A 13,935-nucleotide genomic window follows, 5' to 3' on the forward strand; every position below is an offset into this window, starting at 1 on the left:
AAGATTAAGAAAAAAAGCGGAGGGTGATAAAGACAAAGATGACAAATAAACAAGATAAGATGATAAAAATAGAGATCATAAAGATAAAAGGTAATGATTTTACAGATAAAGAAGATAAAGATAAAGATGATAAAGATAAATAAGATAAAGATAAAGATAATAAAGATAAAGAAAATAAAGCTAGGGATGATAAAGATAAGGAAGATAAAGCTAATAATGATCAAAATAAAGAAGATAAAGCTAAGGATAATAAAGATAAAGAAGATAAAGATAAGGGTGATGAGATAAAGAAGATAAAGCCAAGGATTATAAAGATAAGAAGATAACGCTTAGGATGATAAATATAAAGAAGAGAAAGCTAAGGGTGATGAGATAAAGAAGATAAAGCTAAGGATTATAAAGATAAGAAGATAACGCTTAGGATGATAAATATGAAGAAGAGAAAGCTAAGGATGATAAAGATAAAGAAGATAAAGCTAAGGATGATGAAGATAAGAAGATAATGCTAAGAATGATAAAGACAAAGGAGAGAAGCTAAGGATGATAAAATTAAATAAGATATCGCTAATGGTGGTAAAGACAAAGAAGAGAAAGCTAATGATGATAAAAATAAAGATAACGCTAAGGATGATAAAGATAAACAAGAAAAGGCTATGGATGATACAGATTACAAGATAAAGCTAAGGGTGATAAAGATTAAGAAAATAAAGCGAAGGGGGAAAAAGACAAAGATGACCAAAAAAACAAGATATAATAATAAAGATAGAGATCATAAAGATAAAGATGAAATGATTCTACAGATAAAAAAGATATAGGCATCAAAGATCAAGATGATAAAGATAACTAAGATAAAGCTAGGAATGATGAAGATAAAAAAGATCAAGCTAAGGATGATGAAGATAAAAAAGATAAAGCTAAGGATGGTGGATAACAAAGATAAAGCTAAGGATGGTGAAGATAAAAACGATGTAGATAAAGATCAAGAGGCTGAGGAAGATGAAGATGATAAATATAAAATGATCAGGTAAATATCTTAAAGATAAAGATAACAACGATAAAGATGATGAATTCATATAAAGAGATAATTCTGGATAACTTATCCGCCTGCTAAAATGAGTTAGAAAAGATAGGTGTTGTTTCTTTCAACGAAACCCTCATTTTATGCAATCCTTCAACGGATCTGGAGGTTTGCAATGACACCACTATATGGAAAATGTACCTTGGCAGTCCAACGATGTTGATGACCACTGTCCGTTCGCCTGACAGGTGATGGTGTCGTCCCCGCCATGGTTCCTGTAGCCAGCAGAACACGTGAAGGTCACCGTCGTGTTGAATGTGGTGGTCATCTGGACGCTGGGCTCTGTGTTGTTTCTTGCGGCAGGAATCCTACAATCCTCCGCTAAAAAAAGTTTAATGTTATGATCGTACCGTAGTTGTAATACATCAGTATGGTTAAAGATAGAGATGATAAAAATAAAGACGATAAAGTTAAGGGTGATAAAGATTAAGAAAAAAAGCGGAGGGTGATAAGGACAAAGATGACAAATAAACAAGATAAGATGATAAAAATAGAGATCATAAAGATAAAAGGTAATGATTTTACAGATAAAGAAGATATAGGCATAAAAGATAAAGAAGATAAAGCTAATGATGATAAAAATAAAGAAGATAAAACTAAAGATGATAAATATAAAGAACATAAAGCTAAGGGTGATGAGATAGGAAGATAAAGCTAAGGATGATAAAGACAAAGAAGATAAAGCTAATGATGATAAAGATAAAGAAGATAATGCTAAGGATGATAAAAATAAAGACGATAAAGCTAAGGTCGATAAGATTAAGAAGATAAACCTAAAGATGATAAATATAAAGAAGATAAAGCTAAGGGTGATGAGATAAAGAAGATAAAGCTAAGGATGATAAAGACAAAGAAGATAAAGCTAATGATGATAAAGATAAAGAAGATAATGCTAAGGATGATAAAAATAAAGAAGATAAACCTAAAGATGATAAATATAAAGAAGATAAAGCTAAGGGGGATGAGATAAAGACGATAAAGCTAAGGATGATAAAGATAAGAAGATATCGCTAATGATGGTAAAGACAAAGAAGAGAAAGCTAAGGATGATAAAGATAAAGAAGATAAAGCTAAGGATGATACAGATAACAAGATAAAGCTAAGGGTGATAAAGATTAAGAAAATAAAGCGAAGGGTGAAAAAGACAAAGATGACCCAAAAAAAAACAAGATAAAATGATAAAGATAGAGATCATAAAGATAAAGATGAAATGATTTTACAGATAAAAAAGATGTAGGCATCAAAGATCAAGATGATAAAGATAACTAAGATCAAGCTAGGGATGATGAAGATAAAAAAGATCAAGCTAAGGATGATGAAGATAAAAAAGATAAAGCTAGGGATGATGAAGATAAAGAAGATAAAGCTAAGGATGGTGGCTAACGAAGATAAAGCTAAGGATGGTGAAGATAAAAACGATGTAGATAAAGATCAAGAGGCTGAGGAAGATGAAGATGATAAATATAAAATGATCAGGTAAATATCTTAAAGATAAAGATGACAACGATAAAGATGATGAATTCATATAAAGAGATAATTCTGTATAACTTATCCGCCTGCTAAAATGAGTTAGAAAAGATAGGTGTTGTTTCTTTCAACGAAACCCTCATTTTATGCAATCCTTCAACGGATCTGGAGGTTTGCAATGACACCACTATATGGAAAATGTACCTTGGCAGTCCAACGATGTTGATGACCACTGTCCGTTCGCCTGACAGGTGATGGTGTCGTCCCCGCCATGGTTCCTGTAGCCAGGAGAACACGTGAAGGTCACCGTCGTGTTGAATGTGGTGGTCATCTGGACGCTGGGCTCTGTGTTGTTTCTTGCGGCAGGAATCCCACAATCCACCGCTAAAAAAAGTTTAATGTTATGATCGTACCGTAGTTGTAATACATCAGTATGGTTAAAGATAGAGATGATAAAAATAAAGACGATAAAGTTAAGGGTGATAAAGATTAAGAAAAAAAGCGGAGGGTGATAAAGACAAAGATGACAAATAAACAAGATAAGATGATAAAAATAGAGATCATAAAGATAAAAGGTAATGATTTTACAGATAAAGAAGATAAAGATAAAGATGATAAAGATAAATAAGATAAAGATAAAGATAATAAAGATAAAGAAAATAAAGCTAGGGATGATAAAGATAAGGAAGATAAAGCTAATAATGATCAAAATAAAGAAGATAAAGCTAAGGATAATAAAGATAAAGAAGATAAAGATAAGGGTGATGAGATAAAGAAGATAAAGCCAAGGATTATAAAGATAAGAAGATAACGCTTAGGATGATAAATATAAAGAAGAGAAAGCTAAGGGTGATGAGATAAAGAAGATAAAGCTAAGGATTATAAAGATAAGAAGATAACGCTTAGGATGATAAATATGAAGAAGAGAAAGCTAAGGATGATAAAGATAAAGAAGATAAAGCTAAGGATGATGAAGATAAGAAGATAATGCTAAGAATGATAAAGACAAAGGAGAGAAGCTAAGGATGATAAAATTAAATAAGATATCGCTAATGGTGGTAAAGACAAAGAAGAGAAAGCTAAGGATGATAAAAATAAAGATAACGCTAAGGATGATAAAGATAAACAAGAAAAGGCTATGGATGATACAAATTACAAGATAAAGCTAAGGGTGATAAAGATTAAGAAAATAAAGCGAAGGGGGAAAAAGACAAAGATGACAAAAAAAACAAGATATAATAATAAAGATAGAGATCATAAAGATAAAGATGAAATGATTCTACAGATAAAAAAGATATAGGCATCAAAGATCAAGATGATAAAGATAACTAAGATAAAGCTAGGAATGATGAAGATAAAAAAGATCAAGCTAAGGATGATGAAGATAAAAAAGATAAAGCTAGGGATGATGAAGATAAAGAAGATGAAGCTAAGGATGGTGGATAACAAAGATAAAGCTAAGGATGGTGAAGATAAAAACGATGTAGATAAAGATCAAGAGGCTGAGGAAGATAAAGATGATAAATATAAAATGATCAGGTAAATATCTTAAAGATAAAGATGACAACGATAAAGATGATGAATTCATATAAAGAGATAATTCTGTATAACTTATCCGCCTGCTAAAATGAGTTAGAAAAGATAGGTGTTGTTTCTTTCAACGAAACCCTCATTTTATGCAATCCTTCAACGGATCTGGAGGTTTGCAATGACATCACTATATGGAAAATGTACCTTGGCAGTCCAACGATGTTGATGACCACTGTCCGTTCGCCTGACAGGTGATGGTGTCGTCCCCGCCATGGTTCCTGTAGCCAGGAGAACACGTGAAGGTCACCGTCGTGTTGAATGTGGTGGTCATCTGGACGCTGGGCTCTGTGTTGTTTCTTGCGGCAGGAATCCTACAAACCACCGCTAAAAAAAGTTTAATGTTATGATCGTACCGTAGTTGTAATACATCAGTATGGTTAAAGATAGAGATGATAAAAATAAAGACGATAAAGTTAAGGGTGATAAAGATTAAGAAAAAAAGCGGAGGGTGATAAAGACAAAGATGACAAATAAACAAGATAAGATGATAAAAATAGAGATCATAAAGATAAAAGGTAATGATTTTACAGATAAAGAAGATAAAGATAAAGATGATAAAGATAAATAAGATAAAGATAAAGATAATAAAGATAAAGAAAATAAAGCTAGGGATGATAAAGATAAGGAAGATAAAGCTAATAATGATCAAAATAAAGAAGATAAAGCTAAGGATAATAAAGATAAAGAAGATAAAGATAAGGGTGATGAGATAAAGAAGATAAAGCCAAGGATTATAAAGATAAGAAGATAACGCTTAGGATGATAAATATAAAGAAGAGAAAGCTAAGGGTGATGAGATAAAGAAGATAAAGCTAAGGATTATAAAGATAAGAAGATAACGCTTAGGATGATAAATATGAAGAAGAGAAAGCAAAGGATGATAAAGATAAAGAAGATAAAGCTAAGGATAATAAAGATAAGAAGATAACGCTTAGGATGATAAATATGAAGAAGAGAAAGCTAAGGATGATAAAGAAAAGGAGATAATGCTTAGGATGATAAAGACAAAGAAGAGAAAGCTAAGGGTGATGAGATAAAGAAGATAAAGCTAAGGATTATAAAGATAAGAAGATAACGCTTAGGATGATAAAGACAAAGAAGAGAAAGCTAAGGGTGATGAGATAAAGAAGATAAAGCTAAGGATTATAAAGATAAGAAGATAACGCTTTGGATGATAAATATGAAGAAGAGAAAGCTAAGGATGATAAAGATAAAGAAGATAAAGCTAAGGATGATGAAGATAAGAAGATAATGCTAAGAATGATAAAGACAAAGGAGAGAAGCTAAGGATGATAAAATTAAATAAGATATCGCTAATGGTGGTAAAGACAAAGAAGAGAAAGCTAAGGATGATAAAAATAAAGATAACGCTAAGGATGATAAAGATTACAAGATAAAGCTAAGGGTGATAAAGATTAAGAAAATGAAGCGAAGGGGGAAAAAGACAAAGATGACAAAAAAAACAAGATATAATAATAAAGATAGAGATCATAAAGATAAAGATGAAATGATTCTACAGATAAAAAAGATATAGGCATCAAAGATCAAGATGATAAAGATAACTAAGATAAAGCTAGGAATGATGAAGATAAAAAAGATCAAGCTAAGGATGATGAAGATAAAAAAGATAAAGCTAAGGATGGTGGATAACAAAGATAAAGCTAAGGATGGTGAAGATAAAAACGATGTAGATAAAGATCAAGAGGCTGAGGAAGATGAAGATGATAAATATAAAATGATCAGGTAAATATCTTAAAGATAAAGATAACAACGATAAAGATGATGAATTCATATAAAGAGATAATTCTGGATAACTTATCCGCCTGCTAAAATGAGTTAGAAAAGATAGGTGTTGTTTCTTTCAACGAAACCCTCATTTTATGCAATCCTTCAACGGATCTGGAGGTTTGCAATGACATCACTATATGGAAAATGTACCTTGGCAGTCCAACGATGTTGATGACCACTGTCCGTTCGCCTGACAGGTGATGGTGTCGTCCCCGCCATGGTTCCTGTAGCCAGCAGAACACGTGAAGGTCACCGTCGTGTTGAATGTGGTGGTCATCTGGACGCTGGGCTCTGTGTCTCTCTCTCTCTCTCTCTCTCTCTCTCTCTCTCTCTCACTGTTTACAACTTTTACTGCTCTTATTCATAGTGTCACCGTGGATCAATTTTACCCATATCACGGTCCCCGACGTAAGTACCGACACTGTTCGGTAAATTCCGGCGGCTGTCATTGTACAGTTTGTTGTCATTTGGTGTTAGAGAATTAGTGGCCCAACTATTTTTCTCTCTTGTACTCATGACACTCTCAAACCATGTAATGACTGGATTATGTTGTCTCTCATATGTTCACTACTATATTCTTCTACTGAAAATATTGTTCTAAAATCTTTTGCCTCGTCAATAATTTAACATATCTTGTCGTGAATCTTTAATGATACCGTTGGATATCTTCTGTTCAGCGCTTTATTTTGAAACTCTCCAGTGTAGATATAGTAGTTAATTTGCTATTTGCGTTTTCCCCGTGTTTAGAAACACGTTGGCTTGCCCCCTCAGTCAGTTGTATTCTACGGCGTTCCTCGACAGGATGTCGCCTCCGACGTCCGCGTGCGCCGTATATTTAGACTTTCTTGATCTCGTATCTTCACCCTCCAGGCTTCGTTAAATCGTTCACGATTGTCTCGCTACTGGAGTGGTCACGGTCGTAAGAGGGTACGGGCTTTTTTCGATCTATATTCTGACTTAGTCTGGTTACACTGAACTAAACGTAGTTACTAGGGTTTGTAATACTCTGTTTTTCTAGTATCCGTGGATAACCAACTTTCCCGTGATTTCTAAACTCTTAGTAACTAGTGTCCATAATACTCAGTTATTCTAGTAATCCATGGATAACCAACTTTCCCGTGATTAACTAACAATTTTGGAACTTTAGTGTTTCTTTGTTCAGTCAAAGTGACAGAAACTGTAGTCGATTTTTGTAGTCGAAGTGACTCATTTTTGGGATAATTTCTTGGTGTATATTTCACCTTTGTTTACTGAGCCGAGTTTATTTACTCATTACAGTGTGGAGTTCTTTGACTCAGGTGTTAACTGGTCGCAACCGACAATTGGCAGTCGACGCTCCCGGTCCATAGCTTGTCACATTGTTGTTTTAGCTACCTTCATTTTTATAGCTGTAATACAGTTGTTTAGCTAAAACGTGGTTGTATATTTGCGCTGATAGAATTAATTTGTGATCTGTGTGAGAGCAGAGTGGATTTATTTGTAATTGTCAACTATAAGTACAATTAGTAGTTATTTAATAGCCCGTGAACCTTTTACCACGTTTTCTTTATCACTTTATTGGAGCACAACTCCGTGGCAATAGCAGATGTCATGTCATGTAGTGATGTTTACCCGGACATTGTACTGATGTTTACCTGTACACAGTACATGTAGTTATGTTTACCTGTATATAACAGCAATGTTCACATATAAACAGTGGTAATGTTCACATGTACACTGTAGTAATGTTCACCTGTACACTGTAGTGATGTTTACCTGCACACTGCAGTGATGTTTACCTGCACACAGTAGTGATGTTAACCTGTACATTGCTGGGATGTTTATTTGTACACTGTAGTAATGTTCACCTGAACACTGTAGTAATGTTTACCTGCACACAGTAGTAATGTTTACCTGTACACTGTAGTGATGTTTACCTGTACACTGTAGTGATGTTTACCTGCACACAGTAGTAATGTTTACCTCTAAACTGTAGTGATGTTTACCTGCACACAGTAGTGATGTTAACCTGTACACTGTAGTGATGTTCACCTGTACACTGTAGTAATGTTTACTTGTGCACTGTAGTGATGTTTACCTGCACACAGTAGTGATGTTAACCTGTACATTGCTGGGATGTTTATTTGTACACTGTAGTTATGTTTACCTGTACATCGTAGTATGTTTACCTGTACACTGTAGTGATGTTTACCTGTACACAGTAATTATGTTTACCTGTACATCGTAGTATGTTTACCTATACACTGTAGTGTCGGAGGTGACCACTGCCCTCTGTCCTGACAAACAGTGACCCCGCTGCCCCCTGTCTTGTTGTGACCCAGCTCGCACGTGTACACACTCAATGCCCCAAAGTAGCTTTCGTTCCATCCTGCCATAACCAATGTAGGTCGCAGCGGGGGGCGGCCGCAATCGGATCCTGAGCACGATACCATAGTTATAGTACATGCCTCCGTTTATATATTATTATGTCACCGACTTAGAAAGAGAAAACTTGACATAGGTATTTTGAAATACCGGAGCCCCTTTTAAAAACTCACCAAAATTGCCAAGACCAAAACTGTTTTCATGGCAAAATCGTGTAACGGCAGTCTAGTTCACGGATATCTTACACAACGTGGGTAGCATCAACAGTTTTACAACGGTATAACCCACCCAGTGGAACACCCATTTCGACATTAAACCATCAGGTTAAATCAGGTTTTACAAAACATCAACATTTTCTTCATAAAAATAATATTTTCTAAATTTAAATTATTGATGAGACTGAAATGTGGAAAGGTTGCGATCCAACACAATTGATAGTCTTTTGGCGTGTGTTTGAGGTGTCATCCAGTGTGTAAGACTACGACCTTACCTGACAAGCACACGTGGCCATCCCCCGACGCAGCAACAACACAGATCTGATCCTTCCTGCAAGGGCGACCCCGACAAGGGCTCGGTGACACCTGGAAGGAGATATTCGTCAAGGATTTGTTTCATGATAAAAAAAAGTATGATCTTATTAGCCTCTTGAATCTAACCCTGTATAAGACCTTTATAGATACCACTCTCCTATATTCTAGTTGGTCCAGTAAGAATATCCATCACAACCACATTAGGTCTACATATTCGTGTCCCTTAATCCAATATTTCTCTGTATAACCCTAATATAGCAGGAATCTGATCATCCATGTATTCTTGTGATGATACCACACGGGTATATTTACAGGTTCTGATACAAGGTTTGATCCGGGTAATCACATGGGTGTCAGATGCAAGATCTCATACGTGTATTCATACAACATATGATACAAGGTCTCATACGGGTATTCATACATCGTCTGATACAAGGTCTCATACGTGTATTCATACAACATATGATACAAGATCTCATACGTGTATTCATACAACATATGCCGGGTATAAGGTCTCATACGGGTATTTATACAGCGTCTGATGCAAGGTCTCATCCGGGTATTTATACATCGTCTGATACAAGGTCTCATACGGGTATTCATACATCGTCTGATACAAGGTCTCATACGTGTATTCATACAACATATGATACAAGATCTCATACGTGTATTCATACAACATATGCCGGGTATAAGGTCTCATACGGGTATTTATACAGCGTCTGATGCAAGGTCTCATACGGGTATTTATACATCGTCTGATACAAGGTCTCATACGGGTATTCATACATCGTCTGATACAAGGTCTCATACGTGTATTTATACAGCGTCTGATAAAGGTCTTATGCGGGTATTATGGAGCGTCTGATGCAGGGTCTGATACGGGTATTTACACAGGGTCTTATAGAGGATCGGGTACAAGTTCTGATACAGATCTATCTCTAGAAGTAGCATACATAAAATATGTTCATAGTATATACTCATATAGTATAACCCCTATAATCTCCCCAGTATATATCTTCTTGTATCGTGGACATTCATAATTTATCGGAATCATTTCTCTTCAAAAGTACAGATTGTCACGAGTTCTAAATGATCTTATAGTCGAAAACTTTATCATCTACACATAGTAAACTCTACATTATGAAAGAGCTAACCTAATCACGCAGCGTTATATTCGCACATTTCAGGAAATGCAGAAATGGTGCGCAATACAGACAAATCTATTAAATAGCATATTCAAACATCCACCTTTTAGATGACTATAATAGACTTAACTACGTGTAACTTATGTCATTCTGAACCGAGGACTGGATTCACCTTTTTACGTCTTGTGACATAACACCTGGGTGACTTTTTTTCTTGATAAACAAATGGTTTAATGAAACCATCATCCTAATAGTATCAACTGGTGAACATATGTTTGGATGTCATAGTAATATCTTTCTGGCTGCCAAGAGATATTTTATCTTTCAAGTATTAAATATAATAAACGATCTTTAGAATCGTATCAATTAAATACAGACAGTATATCATTCACTACAAGGCCTCCGATCCAACATACATTAGATTTATAGTGCATAGTTTACATTAATGGTTTCTTGTTTTCAGCAATTTGCTTTCTGGATATAAATATGAGGCAGTGTTACATATAATATAGTTGGTATTTTTTTGTGAAAGGTGTATACGTTTATTAAATATGCATTACCCTATAACGTGACTGGACATATGCTTTGTCGTAATGACAGAGTAATCTTTACAAACAAGGAAAACATGCATTTCTATTTCAACATGAAAAAATAAGCCTTTAGATTCACAATGGTTGGGAAACGTGGTTATACTCAACCTTATCATAACGACCAGTGTTAACAGCTATTGTAAAATAATGCATCTAAATATCATAAACACCTCTCTATCAATCAATCTTTTTTCAAGCACTTAAGATGTCACAGGTCTAGTACACACCACAGAGGTGTTGCACACAATGTTTGTATTGCAGAAAATATTGCAGACCATTCATACCCGACATTTACAAAACCACTATTGCATAACATTTTTTCACATCAGTTACCCAGTTATACTTTCTATTCGTATTGTATAATAATCATGATACTGTAATTGTTCTCAGGGTAACTCGATGAATTCATTTTGAGGAGATTCAGCTTGTACTTTATAACTTATATCTGTGAATGTATACAGGAAATCTGTCACATTTGCCATAAAACATCGCCCTAAATGTGTCGATTTATACACCAAGAAATCTTTTACAAGTGAAACATGACAGTATCTCGTCACCTTATCTGCTGTGTCCTCCTGGGATAGGCTGTCACCATCAGGGACCCTGGGGGTGATGTGTTCTGGCGCCATGTACAGATGGCACTCGCGGAACTCGGCGTCATATTTTCGGGCCTGGCACCCGCCAGTGACCACACAAAGTCGAGAGCACTGATAAAAATTGTTCACAATCATAGTGGCAAACATCACACTGCCATCGGCTGGGGACCCGAACATCTCCACCCCTAGCCCGACACAGGAAACCACCCGACACAGGATCCACAACGCTCTCATCGAAGTCCCCATCGTTAAGGCGGAGTATTGAGATCGAACGCTGTATGTTCATTATATATGAGATCGGGTTTCTCCGTAGACAAATGCCTGATTACCTTCAAAGAAAGAACCCTTCTTCGCTGATCTAAACCTGTATCCATGCACGGTGCCAAAATTGGCCGTTGAAATGTATTTCCCTTTAAGCTGTTATACATATGTAATACAGGACATAAATATCAAACATGTCACAAACACTTTGTGCATTTTTGTATTTGTGTATCAAGTTATGTTTAGTTTGCCTTAGTTTGTTCGTGAAGACGCCCGAGCCTGTTTTATGTGGTAACATGCTATATTTCACAAGCTACTTTCTTGTAATTCAATAATTATTACTTTACAAAGTGGGAGAGTAGCGGACAAATATAGTAAACGTATAAATGCAAGATAGTTTCACTATAGCGCTATGGCAATACTGTGGTAAGTGTAAGCTTCATTCGAAAAGGTTATCGATTTCATCTCGAGTAGATAATGCTGGAGCAATATCCGAGTCTCTCTTATGAATCTTCGATGTGTTATAGATAATATGTATAATTAAGCAAAAAGTATAATCAGGTAATACATGTAATATAATCAGGTACTAGTGATATGCATATATATTTAAGGAGATTCGTATAATCCGTGAACATTTCAGTGATTGTTTCTATTCCCTGAGTAAATTTGGAATTGCACATGATCCCTGGCTTTGTCAAGGATTGCACACATTTTTTAAGATGCTACTACCTGATTGTACATATTACCTGTTTATACATATTCCCTGCTTATACATATTACCTGATTGTGCATATTCCTTATGTATACACATTCCCTGTTTATACATATTCCCTGTTTATACATATTCCCTGCTTATACATATTACCTGATTGTGCATATTTCTTATGTATACACATTCCCTGTTTATACATATCCCCTGCTTATACATATTACCTGATTGTGCATATTTCTTATGTATACACATTCCCTGTTTATACATATTCCCTGCTTATACATATTACCTAATTGTGCATATTCCTTATGTATACACATTCCCTGTTTATACATATTCCCTGCTTATACATATTACCTGATTGTGCATATTCCTTATGTATACACATTCCCTGTTTATACATATTCCCTGCTTATACATATTACCTAATTGTGCATATTCCTTATGTATACACATTCCCTGTTTATACATATTCCCTGCTTATACATATTGCCTGATTGTACATGTTACGTACCTGCTTATACATATTCCCTGTTCATACATATTCCCTCATTACACATATTACCTTATTATACATTGAACCTGATTATGCTTATTGTTAGTAGATGTATTTGCTCAAAATAAAACCTTTAACCTTTTCGAATAAAGCTTACACTCCACATAGTATTGTTGTCCTGTTACTAATGTGATAACAAGTAATCCTATCCTCAAAGTAGAAGGGAGAATTCCTTAAGTCAGCTGTCAGTCAACTTACTTACATACTTAAATTGGGAATTTAACGTGCGCTTTCCGACATTTGCGTATTTCGCACACGGGCCCGCCAGGCCATTTAGTGATTGGTCGAAAAGGGTATGTCCGACTTTTCGGATTGCCTACTAAATTTTGCAGAACAAATTTGGAATTTTGAAATTTGCCATGCAGAAGGTGTGTGTGTTGTTTGTTGTAGTACTTTAGATGCGGCCGAGTGGTCCGTTTTGATTAGATAGATGCCTAGTGCTTTATAGGTTTGTAAGTCATTAAGGGGGTTTAGTAGCGTTGCTAGTGTCATTTGATTGTTGCAGTTTAGTGTGGATTGGATCATTGTTTTTCTGTGTTGCTGGTAATGTGTGCAATCTAGTATTTTGTGTTGAGGAGTTTCTTTTAAGTTTCAGGGGGGGGGGGGGTATTTACCGGTTTGGTGTTGTTTCATTTGGTGTAGGTGGGAGTTTAACTTAGTGTGGCCTTTTTGTAGTTTGGTTAGTTTTTTGGTTTTATGATGGAATTTTGTTGTTTTTTTAGAGGTTTTTGTAGAAGGTGTTTGAGTTTGCAGTCAGATTTTCTATAGTTATTTTGCCACTTTTGGAAAATTTTCTCCTTTGTGATTCTTTAATTTCGGGTTTTTTATATTGGTAGGTTGATGCTTACTTCTTCTAATTTTAGTGCTGATTTGGCTGCTTTGTCGGCGTGTTCGTTGCCAAACACTCAAACGAGGGCAGGGATCCAAACTGTTGCTATGTCTTTACCCAGTTTACGTAGATTATTGGTGCTTTTTGGTATCTGTAGTATTAGTTTTGGGCGGTTTTTGTGTTTTTGTTTTTCTGGCCTGGAGCCCACTTAATGAGTCTGAAAGGATTAGGTTGGTTTTTTTGGTGTCTTTTTATTTGAGCGCTATTCAGGGCTGTTACTATCCCCATTAATTCGACTGTGAAAATTGGTGGATTATGTATTAGCCTATAGGATTTGTTTCACAGGTGTGTCTATTCAGGTAATGCGTTGAGAGATTGGTATTAACTGAGGGTTTTTGCGAGCTTGGAGTCTATTGGTTTTAAGGA

At 35.3% G+C, this 13,935-nt stretch overlaps 1 protein-coding gene across 5 annotated transcripts in view; it reads right to left on the bottom strand.

The window, feature by feature from the left end:
- The window catches only part of LOC124145055 (sushi, von Willebrand factor type A, EGF and pentraxin domain-containing protein 1-like), a 29,042-nt gene extending 17,654 nt beyond the window's left edge, over window positions 1-11,388 (bottom strand). For 4 of the 5 annotated variants that reach the window (XR_007221941.1, XM_048398867.1, XM_048398872.1 and 1 more), the window contains exons 1-6: window positions 11,113-11,388; window positions 8,778-8,868; window positions 6,074-8,339; window positions 4,280-4,459; window positions 2,750-2,929; window positions 1,220-1,399 (exon numbers count right to left, since the gene is read on the bottom strand). Coding sequence is in view for 4 of the 5 variants with exons in the window: in XM_048398867.1 (XP_048254824.1) it covers window positions 1,220-1,399; window positions 2,750-2,929; window positions 4,280-4,459; window positions 6,074-6,200 (667 nt within the window). In the remaining variant the exon portion in view is untranslated. The remainder of the gene's footprint in view (window positions 1-1,219; window positions 1,400-2,749; window positions 2,930-4,279; window positions 4,460-6,073; window positions 8,340-8,777; window positions 8,869-11,112) is intronic. The other variant, XM_048398874.1, reaches the window with a different exon arrangement.
- Between the last annotated feature and the right edge of the window lie 2,547 nt (window positions 11,389-13,935).

Source organism: Haliotis rufescens, unplaced genomic scaffold, assembly GCF_023055435.1.
Source record: "Haliotis rufescens isolate VD_foot unplaced genomic scaffold, xgHalRufe1.0.p SCAF_1, whole genome shotgun sequence".
Lineage (NCBI taxonomy): Eukaryota > Metazoa > Mollusca > Gastropoda > Lepetellida > Haliotidae > Haliotis > Haliotis rufescens.